Source organism: Corvus hawaiiensis, chromosome 26, assembly GCF_020740725.1.
Source record: "Corvus hawaiiensis isolate bCorHaw1 chromosome 26, bCorHaw1.pri.cur, whole genome shotgun sequence".
Lineage (NCBI taxonomy): Eukaryota > Metazoa > Chordata > Aves > Passeriformes > Corvidae > Corvus > Corvus hawaiiensis.
The window spans coordinates 11,652,240-11,666,390 of NC_063238.1; the positions used below are offsets into that span (position 1 = coordinate 11,652,240).

Genomic DNA, 14,151 nt, shown 5'->3' on the forward strand with positions numbered 1-14,151 from the left:
GTTTCTTTTTAGATGAAAAGAAATCAAAATATAGGACAGATGTTGGACAAACCACATTTGAGGTCTATCACACACTGGCATTTTTCAAATTATTTTGGCTCATCTATTGAATAAGGTGTATTTTGCTTGATTTTGAAAAGGGAAACATCAGGAAATATTTAAAGGCCAATTGCTGCCAATTAACTTTGATCAGCAAAAGTTGCATTTGAATCTTTTAGATTCTTTTGCCTGTCTGGAATAACACACTATTCTAAAATCTAGCAAAACAACAATGTGATGATTAATGTGTGTTGGCAGCCCCACCACAAGCTTGCTTAACAGCTGGATTTTAAATAAACAGCTGTCTTCACTATGATGGGAAAGAAATCTGACTGTTTTCATGTTTTTGTGTCATTAAAATATGATCAGAAATCGCTTTTTTCCCTTTTAAGATGAAACAGCCAGGCATTACAGTGACAGTCTCTTTCAGCAGTTTGGAGAGTTTTGGAACAATCTCACAACCATAGGCTGTGCAGGCTAAAAAAGCCCTTGGCAAGGCACTCACAGCTCCTCGCTGCACGCTGCAGGCAGAGGCACCCTGGCACAGAACACCCCATGCCTGCCGAAGGCGGAGCAGCCCCAGGAACAGGCTGTGGACACAGACAGCCCATACATCATTAATGATGTCCCTTGGAGCTAAGGTAACTCTTGCCCACAGTGGCATGTAAGCAAGAAATCTGTACCCAGCCATCAACTGTTTATAGAAGCTGAAGTTTAATATTTAATGGCCTGTGCAGACTATTGAATTCTGCACGTTTATAGATCCTTTCAGTGTATCCGCTTTTGAAACTTGTCTACTGTCATCATAAATGCTAAAACCTGTGAGGACAAAACTCTACCATTTAAACTGTAGGAACATTTGAAGGGCAGTGCAGACATTTAGTGTAGATATTATTATATATCCTAGTGACTAAATGATACAGCTATTTTCTAAGCATTTCTGTATTGAAACTCTGCAAATAATTGCCAAACCATCTAACAGCACATAAAACCAGACAAATATTAAACATTAAATCATCTCTGTGTGTTTTAAAAGAATGAACACTTACTTCTAAATCGTTAAAGAATAGGTGTGTGTCCGCCAAATTGAAAATCATCTCTTCCATTCGGAGTCCAAGGGACACAGAAGTGGGAGGATCCTTAAAGAAGAAATTAAGCAAGTACACCATCAATACTGTGCCTAACATACATACCCAAATACAAACGGGAGGAACAGCTTTTCGTAAGATACTACTCATATTAAATGCAACATCTGCTTTGTCAGTTTCAGTTCAGTACCTGTCTCATCCTGTACTATGACTCTTACCAGTAACACTCAAAAATATGACTGCAACTCAACTGGCTCCAAGATTTTGCAGTGGGACTTCTGTGGTCACCCTCACGCATCCCTGGCACAGACTTTTTGTTCTCTGTTCACCTAAAACTTCTCCAGATTCTACAACTGTTCACAAGTTTTGTGATCAACCAGGGGTATGATAATGCTATTGTTACTCAAAATAAACTCTCACTGGTCACAAATGACAGGATTCAGTGCTGGGAATACCTAGTGACTTTAAAGCAAAGAACTACTTTTATTTGCAAATGGCAATTATATTTAAAACCACTGCTTGATTGTCCACAAAACCATGCTTTAATTATGCTTCCAGTTGGGCCCACCCATACAGATTGAACAAAACTATTGTTTGTTATTAATACATAACACACTTTAACTTCTCTACAGAAATTACCATAACAACTTATTCCTTACTGAGATAATAAACTCAAAAAGCATGTTCAGCATTGTGGTTACTAAATGCATTACAGATGTTTGTCTCGTTTTGATTTTTTTTTGTGTTTTATATATATTTTCAATCAGGAAAAATGGAAAAGAGAGCCTAATAGATAAATTTGATATAGACTTTCTCATTTATAATGCACTATCCAAGTGCACAGGAGCATGAGTTTGAAAAAAACATGTTATATTATCTCATAACACCCTCTATTACTAATGTTAGTTTGTTAGGAATTATATTTTAAATAGAACTGAAGAACGGACAACCCATATTTTACTTAAAATAAGCTAATATTCTAAACTTGATGACAAGACACAGTTAAAAAGCAAAAGATGCAGTCCTTAGTTTCTTTTTCCACTCTCAATCAAATTAATAGGTGTTTCAACAGGATCTCTGAACTTTCAAACATTTTTCTGTAACTACTGGTTAAAAGCAAAATGAGTCAGTAGTAAAGAGCTGGAAAAGAATGTTGATTTGGCAGCCTGTTTGCCTTCTGGAAATGCCAAAATCCAAGAACTACTATCCAGAGAAAGAATTTTTGAAAATTAGAAGCAAAGCTACATTGAGCAGACAAAACATCTATTCTTGAATTCACATTCTTGAATATACATTAAGTTTTTTAAAATTTAAAAAAAAAATAGCCCTTATAAATGGGGAAAAAAAATTGCATCATACTATTTTGATGAACTTTGCCCTTAAAAATAAGTCTTCTATTTAAACTGGCACAGTTAAAAAAAAAAAAAAAAGAATATTTGGCTTCTTAATTCAAATGGAAAGACTTTAAAATATGAACAAAAGTATTCTGTCTCTCTGTTTTAGTATTTCTCTATTTGTAGACCTGTGCCTTCCTTTCCTTTTGTAGGCATGTGAGGTGGAAAGCAGGTGGTATTTTCTCTCTATCTATGCCTGAGGCTTCTTCTCCCTTTGACATTTCTGCTTATCTTTGTGCCCAGTTAGCATCTCATCATCCTACACAGCATCGGGCTTCTTTTTTTTAACAGACAAGGATTTCTGCTGAACCTGAGCACTAATAGAAGTCAGCCCACAGAAGCCTCTGCTCTAGCTATTAAAAGGAGTTACATAGCTAAAGGTCTAAGATGCAAATGAAGACCACTTGCTACATCTTGATAGCAACTGCCAATGCAGCAAGGTAGAAATAATTCCCTTCTGAGCTTCCATCCATAAATAGGAACATCATTTTAAAAGCAGAATAAATGGGCAACAGAGCATGATAATGGTTATGAATCCATTTGACTAATCTTAAACAAATGGCTGCAAATATATATTTTATGTTTCAGTGTACACGACAGTTTTTTAACTTAAACATTTTTATCACATCCTGAGTCTGTAAAAACAGATTTTTGTAAAGCTTTCTAACCATTTCACTCCAAGATATTTTTACATGGCAGAAATAAAACAGAATCGCTTTCTCTAAAGTAATAGTAAAATAATGTCATTTATTAGATAATTTAATTAGGCAGAAAAAAATAAAGAAACTCATTGGCACCTACTGAAAGCATCAGATTAAGTAAGACAAAAGCTAAAAGAAGAAACAAAATGGACTGCTTTTCAAAGAAACCTTAACTCCTAGATTAAACACAATCTTTTTGTATAGGAAGTTCCACTTAACACAAATCTATGTTAAACTGTGGTCTCAATACCTACATCTTTAAGAGAAGCAAAAACCTTATCTGCATTAGCGTTTTAAGCATCTGTATAGTCACAAACTTGCAACTGGTCTAATAAAAAGCACAAGAACCTTGGCTTAAAGCATCATAGTAGATCAAACTCTGCCATCAGATGTTACAGTGGGGGCTGTAAGCTTTAAAAAAAAGACAAGGCTAGAACAAGGTTCTGAAAAAATAATCCCACACCCAACCTTCTTTTGCAATTTTTGCAACTAATTGCTAACTAATTACTGTGAGGTGTCACACAATGAGTAGGAAAGCTAACAATCTCTTATTGTTGCCTGGGATTTGCAGGTTCAGTCAGTGTCTTTTCAGGTATGGTCAAAATCAGGTACAAATCTCTGAGGGAGGTACAGTTTAACTAAAGAAAAGAAATACCAATGTCAAACTGCTTAAGTAGGCCTTTTGTTTTGAATACTGGCATTGGAGCCAAAACATTGCCTGTATGTCATTTCTAAATTCTACCTACTTGATTTCTTTGTTTTGTGGAGAAACAAGAAGCTGAAAAACAGGAAAGTTCACTTTGGGTACAAGGCTTATTTTCCACTTAAGCCTACAGGTCACAAATGAAGGGTTAAGTGAAACCAGGCTTTGTTTTTCTCTATCTCTAAAGTATATTAAACCACAATAAAATAGCTTATAATTTAAAGGAAAATTCCTTTAAAACCTCTGCATATAACTGCTTTAACTGAGGATGGAAACATATGCAAAGACCACAGTATTCTAGTGCCAATTCTGAGCTGTATTTTCACCTGCTCCAAGACCCTAAAGGGCTCCAAGTTTTTCCAAATTCCAAAACTTAATCAGCCCTAATGTCAATTAAAGTAACTGATAACTTTATATTTGATCAATATACATATTTTAAAAATGTACATATTAAAAAAAAATCCAAAACCTAACAGAAATGTTTTGTTTCTTTTTCTTCTCTTCTGGAAGGATAAATCATATTCTTAGAGTTTCACACATTTCCCTTAAATTCACTAAATTCAAATCATTCTTAAATAAAAATGTAGTGCTTTATGAAGTAGTTTGTGCCATGACTGCACAAACTGAAAAATAAAGGTGTTATTTTGTTACAACAAAGCTGAAGGACAAAAGCAGGAGGCAAATAGAGCACAATAGCAGCAAAAGGAGAGCAGGTGATAAAAACAGATGAAAAAGTAAGAAGATAGAGAAAAGGGTGGCACAAGTAAGGAGGAATGAGGTAGAGAATTAGGCAAAGAAAATCAATCCCTTCAGCAGCAAGGCCGCACATCATTCATAGTCATTCACCTTGAAACTCACTCAGGCTTTATGAAAAGAGCTGAATGCCAAGTTGCCAAATCCCCTATTATTTAATTAGGACATTTTTGTTTGTTTGAATATCCAGCTTTTGTATTTTAATGATTATGTGATCAGCCTCGATTTAAGTTTTTAAAAGGGCATTTCTAGCCCTCACCACAGAGCAGAAATGTAAGAGAACATGATGTTAGATTGCTCATAAACCAGAATACAAGTGAAAAGAATAATAATTCCTGTCAACTTTTTTTTTTTCAGATTGACTTATGATCCAGATTTCTGATTTTAAAGGCCAGTAATCACAGACAAACACTCTTAAAAACATGCACCTTCTGCTGCCACAAATAAACCCTAAAATTCTCATATGACAGATACATGTTATATTATGTTTGTTTCGAACATTTGACACTTCCTCTAACATCCTTGGAAATGGCTAACTGCTGTCTGAAGCTGTCAATAACCCAAGAGAAACTCTGATTTGAATGAAATCTTAAGAAAACAAAACAAGAATTGCACAGTTTCATGACAGCATCTGAGAGCCAAAGACAGGCCTGTTGCTACCCCTCACCAAAAAGATTTAGTATTTATCCACAGCATAAGCACTAATGCCATCATTCCTCTCAACATCAACAATTGGTTGTTGTTTAGAAATGCAGGAATATTGTGCCAGATGCCACACAACCAGAGCCAGCAGCCGGGCAAAAGCTACACCTCAGCTAAACAGTGCCAACAGTGATGGAGCTGCAATCAGGAGTCAGCCCCCTCCTTGCAGCATATGTATTTATATCTCTGCAACTGAACACCAGCCACTTTCTTCAACTTCAACCATCCAGCAATAAAGTGTTTATGTTCAGGCCCCAATTAATGAATCCACTACAGGGAACTAGTAACAAATGGAAAAAATATGTTCACATTAGTACTTCTACATCAATGACTAATTACTTAGGCTTTTCCAGCACTATTCTGATGCCCAAAAGCCAGTGGTGAGTCTGTCATCAGTGAGCTTCTTTGTGAGCACTGGGATTTGTTCTCCTCATTCTGAATTGAATTGGCATAGATTTTGGGATGCCACACAAAAGCTGGTTTTAGTCTGAAAAATGGAAAATAACTTTTGGTAACATTTAATACTCTTCTATAATGCTTTTGTCCATACATATCCATACAATAATTGTTGAAACATTCAAGTTCTAGTTTCTTTTTACTACCTAAATATAAACTAACAATACCTAGGAAACCAAGGCTGCTGAATTAACCAAATATAAACTAACAACACCTAGGAAACCTAGGCTGCTTAATTAACTTGCTTTTCTGACATATAATGAAAAAAACCTAATTATATTCCTCAAACAGGTACACTGTTATTACAGCAAACATTTCTGAAAACAAACCTTGCCTGAACAAGCAAGAAAGGTTGCAAAGTAGTACTTTAGATTTTTATAGAGCAAAAAGCTGTTGAGAGAAACTCAGAATCTGACCTAGGCACAGACTGAATTGGAGGTATCTTTGCCCTTCCCTCAGCTGGGTGTAGGGTAAAACCTTTTAGTGCTCAGCAGAAGGTTTACAAGAAGGCAGAGGCATTACCTGAAGCCAGACAAAACTATGTAGTTGTTCTTTACATGTAGAAATTTTTAAGGTTAACAAAAATCACATTCCAGTTATAACTCGCATGAGGTGAACATAAAAGGCTATAGCAGATTTTGGCACAAGCTGAGATGTTAGCTTTCAAATACAATCCTGAAAAGAAGTCTGATCGCATAAGGACATTCCATTCATAAACTGTTCCTATTCACCTAAAATCATGTTTCTCTTCTGAGAATTACCAAGGAAACCCACTGTCTGTAGAACATATTCATTAGTTCAGTTATGATTTATAGATTGTGCATAATAGAAAGAATTGACTCATAAGCAGACTTTCAAAAACATCAGTCAATATGTAGATTAAAAAAAAGTAAGCTAAACAATTTTACACTAATCTGGCCATGTCCAAAAGTATTCTTCCTCTTGCCTTCTCAGTACAGAGCACAGCCAACTGGTCAAAAAAAACATTCCTGGAAGTTCTTAACTCTCTGAGGGGATGCAGACCTTTGCAGATTTTGATGATATCAGGAGGTTTCAGACAACCCTGTATCTACAAACCAAACCTCAAGTGGTCAAAGTATTACTCCCAACACTATTTCAATACGTACTGAATACAAGAGCTGAGTAACTGCAAAGAATGGACGTGAAACAGCTTGGTATTTTTTGTCTTGTAACACCTGTACCAGTTGGCCTCTAAAAATAACTAATGTTCTGGTATGCCTTGTGTATCAACCATAAACCAGCAAATATCACTGAACATTCCCATCAGTTTCTTGACACTTACCCTTCCGTATCTGTTAGCGTAGGACCCTGTAAGCAAGGAATGGAAAATGATGATTGTCTCATCCAAATCCCAAATGAATACTCTCTGTAAAAAGAGAATCAAATCAATGTGTTCCTCTGTGAAGCTAACACTTGAAATGGAAAGTTAAAATTTGAATCACTAAGCACACAAATGGGAAAATTGTATTGAAATGGTTACATATCAAAACCATAGTTTCCTTGCCATTTATTTTCAAAACTAACCAGTTTTTTTTCAGTGGGTAGGGTAGTACAATCTGTTGGCTTTTTATTACAATTGCTATTATAGCAAATCCTTCTATTAGAATAGAATTAGAGTATTGTCAAATATACACAGAAAATGAGATTGTACAATGTAATTTTTGAAGATTGATGTGAGATAGAAATGGAAATAAAGAGAAGCATCTGAAAATTAAATCCTTGGGGTTAGAATTCTGTATTTCTGCAAGTCTTACAAAACAAAATTCATATAACTGCTCTTGAACATTACCTCTAAAACCAAAACAAAGTAGACTGCAGCTAAGCACTTAAATCCCCTTAATTTAGGCTAATTTTAATGCATTTTAGGCACCTGAAGAACAAAAACTATGAACTTGGATGATGTATGTATAAAACTTATGGCATCAGTAAATAATTCTTTTGCTTAGAGACAATGGAAAATATGTGTTTTAAATTTGTCCTTCGACCACACACAAAATGATATCTTAATGAAAAATAAAGTGTTCAAATACAAGTATTTTAAATCCTGGTGAGGTTGTATTTCCTATGATGACAAATGGGGTAAGCTTTTGGAAAGGAAAAGTAATGCAGTGTGGACACTCATAGCTGTGGTGTGTCATTGGAGATGTGTTCTCAGCATAAACTACGGGCCACTGGGAGGAATGTGAACACAGCATGAGAGAACAAACCCCACTATTGTGCTAGAAGTGTCTCCTGTCCAAATGCAAACCTTTCTTTGACTTGGGAAAAGCTTGCTCCTTTTTTTTCTTTTTTCTTGGTTGCTTTTTTGTTTTGTTTTGTTTGTTTGCTTTGGTTTGTTTGTTTGCTTTGGTTTGTTTGTTTGCTTTGTTTAATCAAAATGAGAAAGAAACACCCAGTATTCACCCAGGGTTTTTTTCTGAGGAAATAGGAGCTCATCCTGAAGAAGGTTCTTTAGAAGAAAAATCCTATTTTCTATGAAAATACTGTTAAAAAAAGAGAGACCTTCAATGCCACTTTATTTTTGATGTGCAAATAACACTTCTCTGTGAAAAATAATGACAAAAATAAAGTCTGTAACAGGACAAAGACATTTTATATAAAGTACCTCCAGGTCAGAGTCAGGTGGTGGTGAAGGATTATTGTTTCTTCTGCCACGTCCACGTGATTTCCCATCTGAGCTACGACGCAATCTATCCGAATCTGAATCTTTAATGGGGGTGGATGGACTGTGGATTGTACTGTATTCTGTTGTAGTAAAGAAAGGACACTTTTTACCTTTTGGTTCAATATTCAAAATGTTCAACTTACTTGCTTACACCAAACGCAGTCCTAACTAAAGTAATTAAATGTAAAATGGTAAGTGGTAATATTGATTCATAAATAATTCAGTCTAGCTCAAGTTATATGTAAAAACAGAGGGATAAACTATTTCAGTAAACACATATAAAAGACTTAGTAGAAAAAAAAAATCTTAATTCCTTCAATTATTACAAGACTAAACAAACAATTTTAAGGGATACCAGCTTTTCATAAAACAACATTAATTTAACTCTAGCTCTTCAAACTTAAATACTTTAAATGCTTTAAAATAACAGTTACGGTGATGGGTAAGAAAAATCCAACCAGGTGTGAAAAAAAATTCAAACATATAGAAATTGAAAAATTTTCCAAATTGCCTGGTTGCAGACACTTTTAGATTGCTACATTTGAGACAGAAGAACAGAATTATTCCTAAATATAGCATAAACAAGAGTATTTATTTTCCTAAATAATTTAAATAATTGAGTGCTAAATATGCATCAACTGTAAAGATGAAATTTCTAGTATTTTTCAAAGGCCTAGTCAACACCAAACATTTCCAGTGAGTACCTTCAAGATAAGATAAAAATCCTTACAAACATTATTGCATGCTAATTATTATGCTTCAGCAACATTTTTTAATAAGAATATTTACTGTTATTGAACAGGTGAAAAAAAGAATGATGATTCATGTAGTTAAAAACAAGAGTTTTTCTGAAAACATGCTAGTTTGAAGATATTTTGCTACTCTTAACATCCATAGATTTTATCACAGTGAATGCTTGTACATTAACAAAGCAGAGATCCAGCATCAATTACCTTCCCATTAATTCAATTAGCAGTACCATAGTCCTCAGAAACACAACAACACATTTTAAAATCTCTTTTGGGAACTTCCTTTCATAGTCTGAAGGTCACAAATACTTTTATTTTGATGGTCACCATGATTTCTTTTCTTTTTCCTAAAAACACTACTTTAGTGAAGGCAGCTGCAATTTTTATGTTTCTCAATTTTACTGCTCAGTTAATATTAACTACTCTTTAGAGTCCAGTAGATATAAAATTTTTCATTTTAATCTGCCTAGACTGTGGCATTCCAGCTTGAACAGACAGGTATACTTCTCACACAGGGGATTCTCTCTCCTAGGAAAACATCCTGCTGAGGTCAAAGGTTAGATTAAGGAGGAGACTCTGGACATCTGTGTAACACCACATATGCACAATTACTCAAAATAATAACAGTTGCTTGTGCTGAATGAAAGGAAAAGGTCTTGGAATTCTCATGCTCAGCCTTCAAAACTACACTTACTGAGAATTAGCATATCTTATATATTTCACATTATGTATTCACCTAAGTATTTCAGGCTACATCAAACAAAGCAGAACAAGTTAAGATGTAACTCAAGGTTAAGCACCGAATCTTCTGAAGACATCTGACCTTTACTAAAAGAGTGATTCTGTATGTGTCAAACAACAAAAATTATCCAGCCACGTCTATCTACACATCCCAATAATATTTTTTTTTCTTATGACAATGCACACTTCAGAATATTTATTTTAATGATTTAAACTTTGAATGCTGACTGCTCTTTCACCTACTGCATTTAACCATAAATAAGAAACAATAACAAATAGTACCAATTTCCCAATTAATTTTTCTGCTATACATTAATAAAATCTTTAATAAAAAGAAAAGAGAAAGAAAACAATGCACAAAAGTCTTAAAATAAATTATAACCCTGCAAAAGAAACAGACCAGAATTTCTTCAACAGGTATACTGACCAATGATGTTCTAAATAAGTACTCTAAAATTTAGGTGTAATGAAAAACTGCATTTCCTATTGACTAATTTAAATTAGGCTGCTTTTGGTCTCTGTCACTGTTCTTAGGAGTGTGTCTTTAGTTCCCAGTTTTAAAAATCTTTCTCACAGTCATGCTATGCCTAAAAGTTTCAAGTATTAAACTTGCAGGAGTAATAATAAAAAAAATAGGGAACAGTTAAGATGGAAAGAGTAGAAACAAAACTTCATGACAAATAAACAAACAAGCAAATCTAAACGAGTGAGCACACAGAGCAGAGCATGGTGGGGGCAGGGAAGAAAGTCTGTTTGTAAGAGCCATCCAGCTTTCCATCTTTGCAAGCACCTTTCACTAATAAATACTGCATCCAAAATTTCAGACTAAGGGCTGCAAGTTTGAGTGGAGGCTCATTTCCATTTCCCCTTCACAGGTAATCTGTCTGGATGCACCAGATCCTCACCTGACAGAAAGGCTCCCACCCTTGCCTCAGGACCCCTTCTTGGGACCACTGTGCCTCCATCATTCCCATAAAAGATTTGTCTGTCCTGCTTTTACAGATCTCTCCAGGAAATCTACTCTGCTGCTTGGACAGCTGTGTCATTAGAACATACAACTTCAGCATTCATTACAGCAGTAGAAGTTTAATCAGTGAAATCAGAGGCAAAATCATTCTCTTCATTGTATCTGCATGCATTTGAAGACTGTTCACAGATCCTCTTTGTTGTTATGTTAATCCTTTCCTGTCAATCTTCTTTGCTAGGCTCTGACTGTCATTTTCTACAGTCTTGCCAAACTGGACAAAATAATGCAAAGCAATGTCAAGCAAATCTTGACTTCCTGAATGCAGGCTACCCTCCCCTGGACACCACTTGGCATGAAAAAATTTGCATTTTCTACAATATTTTCCATAAATGCTAGATTCATCATTCCTAGATCATCTTCTGAGGAAGAGGTGACATTGAACTGGTTGTTTCTCAAAGACCTGGCCAAATCTTGCACATGAACTGAATAAGCAACACTGCAAATACCTGCAGCTTCCAAGTCTACTCAGGAGATCAGTGTGTTACAAACAGTGTGACAGATGGCAGTAACCCACGGGGAGAAAACCTGACATTGTGTGCAAGAAACTTATTCCATGTATGTAAAGGGAAACCTCCACGTGCACGGACAGCTCACTGTCCAATGGTTGCTCTCGGGGCCTCATAAGGAAACCCAGTTAAAGAATACAGTGTCCAGCTGAGCCCTGAGCCCCCACAAGCCCAAGCCCTGACAAATTCTGGAGAAAGAAAAACAACAGCGGCTGAGGGTACTCTGTGTGCCACTAATATGTGGAGTACTGAGAGTGGTCCGTGGGGAAAGGTAGAGCCTGGAAGAAGCTGCCAACATTCCCCATCCCACATTTGTGCAGTTCATCATTCCTGCCTAAATGTATACCTCACACCTGCTCCTATTCAGATCACATCTCCATTTTTTGAGTTCTCATCCCGTCTCCAAAGACCTCACAGCCCCTCTCAGCATGGTGTCATCTACATATTTAATAGACAAACACATTCTGTTCCGTCACCTAAATGATTAATGAAAATGTGGTCTGGTGCTAGGCCTAAGGCAGACATTGAAGAATGTTGCTGTAGCCATCCTTCTATTTTAACAGCAAGCTCTCACTCCAGAGTTCTCTCTGGACATGATTTCCTAAACAGCTTTTTATCCTTCTGCTGTAATTTCTGCCAAACTTCTTTAGCCTAGTTTGCTTTTAAGACTGTTAAGTGAAAAGGTTTAACTGCCAGGGCATCAAAAGACTTGCTGAAGTCAATTTACATGGCTACAAACCATGTTATCATAATACTCATTACCCTATAATCACTGGTAAGTGATTTGTTCAACTTCAGCTGACTTCATGGTACCAGCCATACTTTAGTATTAGCCAAGTGAAATGATGATGTTTCTAAAGCATTGAGTTCAATTTTATCCTGTTCTTGAGCATCATAAACACAAATGCAGGAGAAAACTCTGCCCTCCACATAATCATGAGCAGGGAAGGGGATGAGGATCAGATCCATTGCCTGTCCAACACTAAAGCAAGATCACCAAAGGGAGCTGGCAGCAGCCTGGTTAAATACAAGGAGTTCAGATAAAAGCTACGAGCTTTGTGGCACATTTTGCCAAAACAACCCCATGCCAGACTCCCAAAATATTACAAGGGCTCGAGAGGACCCTGGAAGTGAAGCATTCAGGGATGCTACAGGTGCACCACATTAGCAAAGTCAGATCTGTGGGACCAGGCAAAGGGTGGCAACTATATCAGGCTCCGATATCTGTTTCTGAGAGGTTATTTCAGTGCAAGTGCATCCTGATCTAGTCTCCTGGGCATCCTCAGTAGGGGCTGGAGGAATTAGGAACTGTCCTGGAGAACACCTTTCAGGTTAGCTTTGACTGGAAGGACCCCATTTGGGTGCCCTAGGACTGCTCTGCTGAGCCAAAGCTTCACATCAAAACAGACCCTACTCAAAATTAAAATGCTAATGCAGGCACACCCTAAACACACAAACAATAGCAGGTCTGGAAATCCCCTGAGACAAAAATATCTGGAATCTGGAGAAGTGCTTAGGGCAAGTCTTACACAAGCCTAGCCTGTGCTCGCTGCTCCCAAGGTGCCTGCTGATGGCCCCTGGGGCAGGCAGGGCATGGCCTGGTGGATCCATCTGTCTGGACCACTACAGCCATCTCTCTGTGTTGCACATGCCTTCACAAAATTGTATGAATAATGTAGCAACAGTTATTCTTCTGCATCCATGGACATACACATCATTTTAGACCTCCCTGCTACAGCAGCTCTCTGTACTTTGCCCCAGACAGACACTAAACATCATAGCTTATTTCTTCTTCACACACTCAAGAGTTCCCTCTTCCAAACCTTGGATAAATGTAAAAGACCCACTCTTGACTTTTACAGTCAGTAAGAAAAAACCATTTTCAACCCAGATTCTATAAATGTCTTATTTTCCAGGTGTGACCAGTACTCCCCTGCCTCTGACCTGGTAGCAACCCCTGTAGTATATAGTGGCATCAAGCCTGACAGAAAAAGTAACTGTGAGGAATGAAGTATGTTGACATCCTGGCTTAACTAAAATAAATGAACCATACTGTATCAGACTTTCCTCTATGCTTCAAGGCACTGTATAACTGCAACTTGACATAAGAGTTCATAAGCTTATACTTCCCTTTATACATCACTCTGGGCAGTGTTGATGGTTTTGTCACACAGGACAATTTTCCATCATCTCAAAAATAAAAATACCTTGATTACTTATGAACAGATAATACAGCTGCAGAGATAGCATTTACAACACCATATTCTGTAATTCATTTCTGATTGTTGTGGAAATCCCCCCTAAGTAATTGCTGCATTTTCTTACTGTTGATTTTGATGAACAGCAATAGTGCCCAGTGACAAATCTGGGGAAAACTGGCTATGCCAGAAAGCCCAAAATCAAGTCTGTCTCTAAGTAAATCCAGCTGGTGAGTGTGTGGGTAGAGCTTTTGCTGTTGACAAAGGCATTGCAAATTTTGTCAGACTTTTTCCCCACTACACTGAAAGGTTATGCAAAAAAAGAGTAAACATACATTATCAAAGTAATCATATCTCATGTCACAATGTAAATTACAGAGATGAGGTGGGTCTAGGGTAATTAGTACA

General features: G+C 36.6%; 1 protein-coding gene across 9 annotated transcripts in view; it reads right to left on the minus strand.

Moving 5' to 3' along the window:
* The window catches only part of EYA1 (EYA transcriptional coactivator and phosphatase 1), a 162,621-nt gene that overhangs the window by 41,013 nt on the left and 107,457 nt on the right, over positions 1-14,151 (minus strand). For all 9 annotated transcript variants that reach the window (XM_048287012.1, XM_048287013.1, XM_048287016.1 and 6 more), the window contains 3 exons: positions 8,463-8,602; positions 7,140-7,223; positions 1,089-1,178 (listed from right to left, as the gene is read on the minus strand). In XM_048287012.1, the coding sequence (XP_048142969.1) occupies positions 1,089-1,178; positions 7,140-7,223; positions 8,463-8,602 (314 nt within the window). The remainder of the gene's footprint in view (positions 1-1,088; positions 1,179-7,139; positions 7,224-8,462; positions 8,603-14,151) is intronic.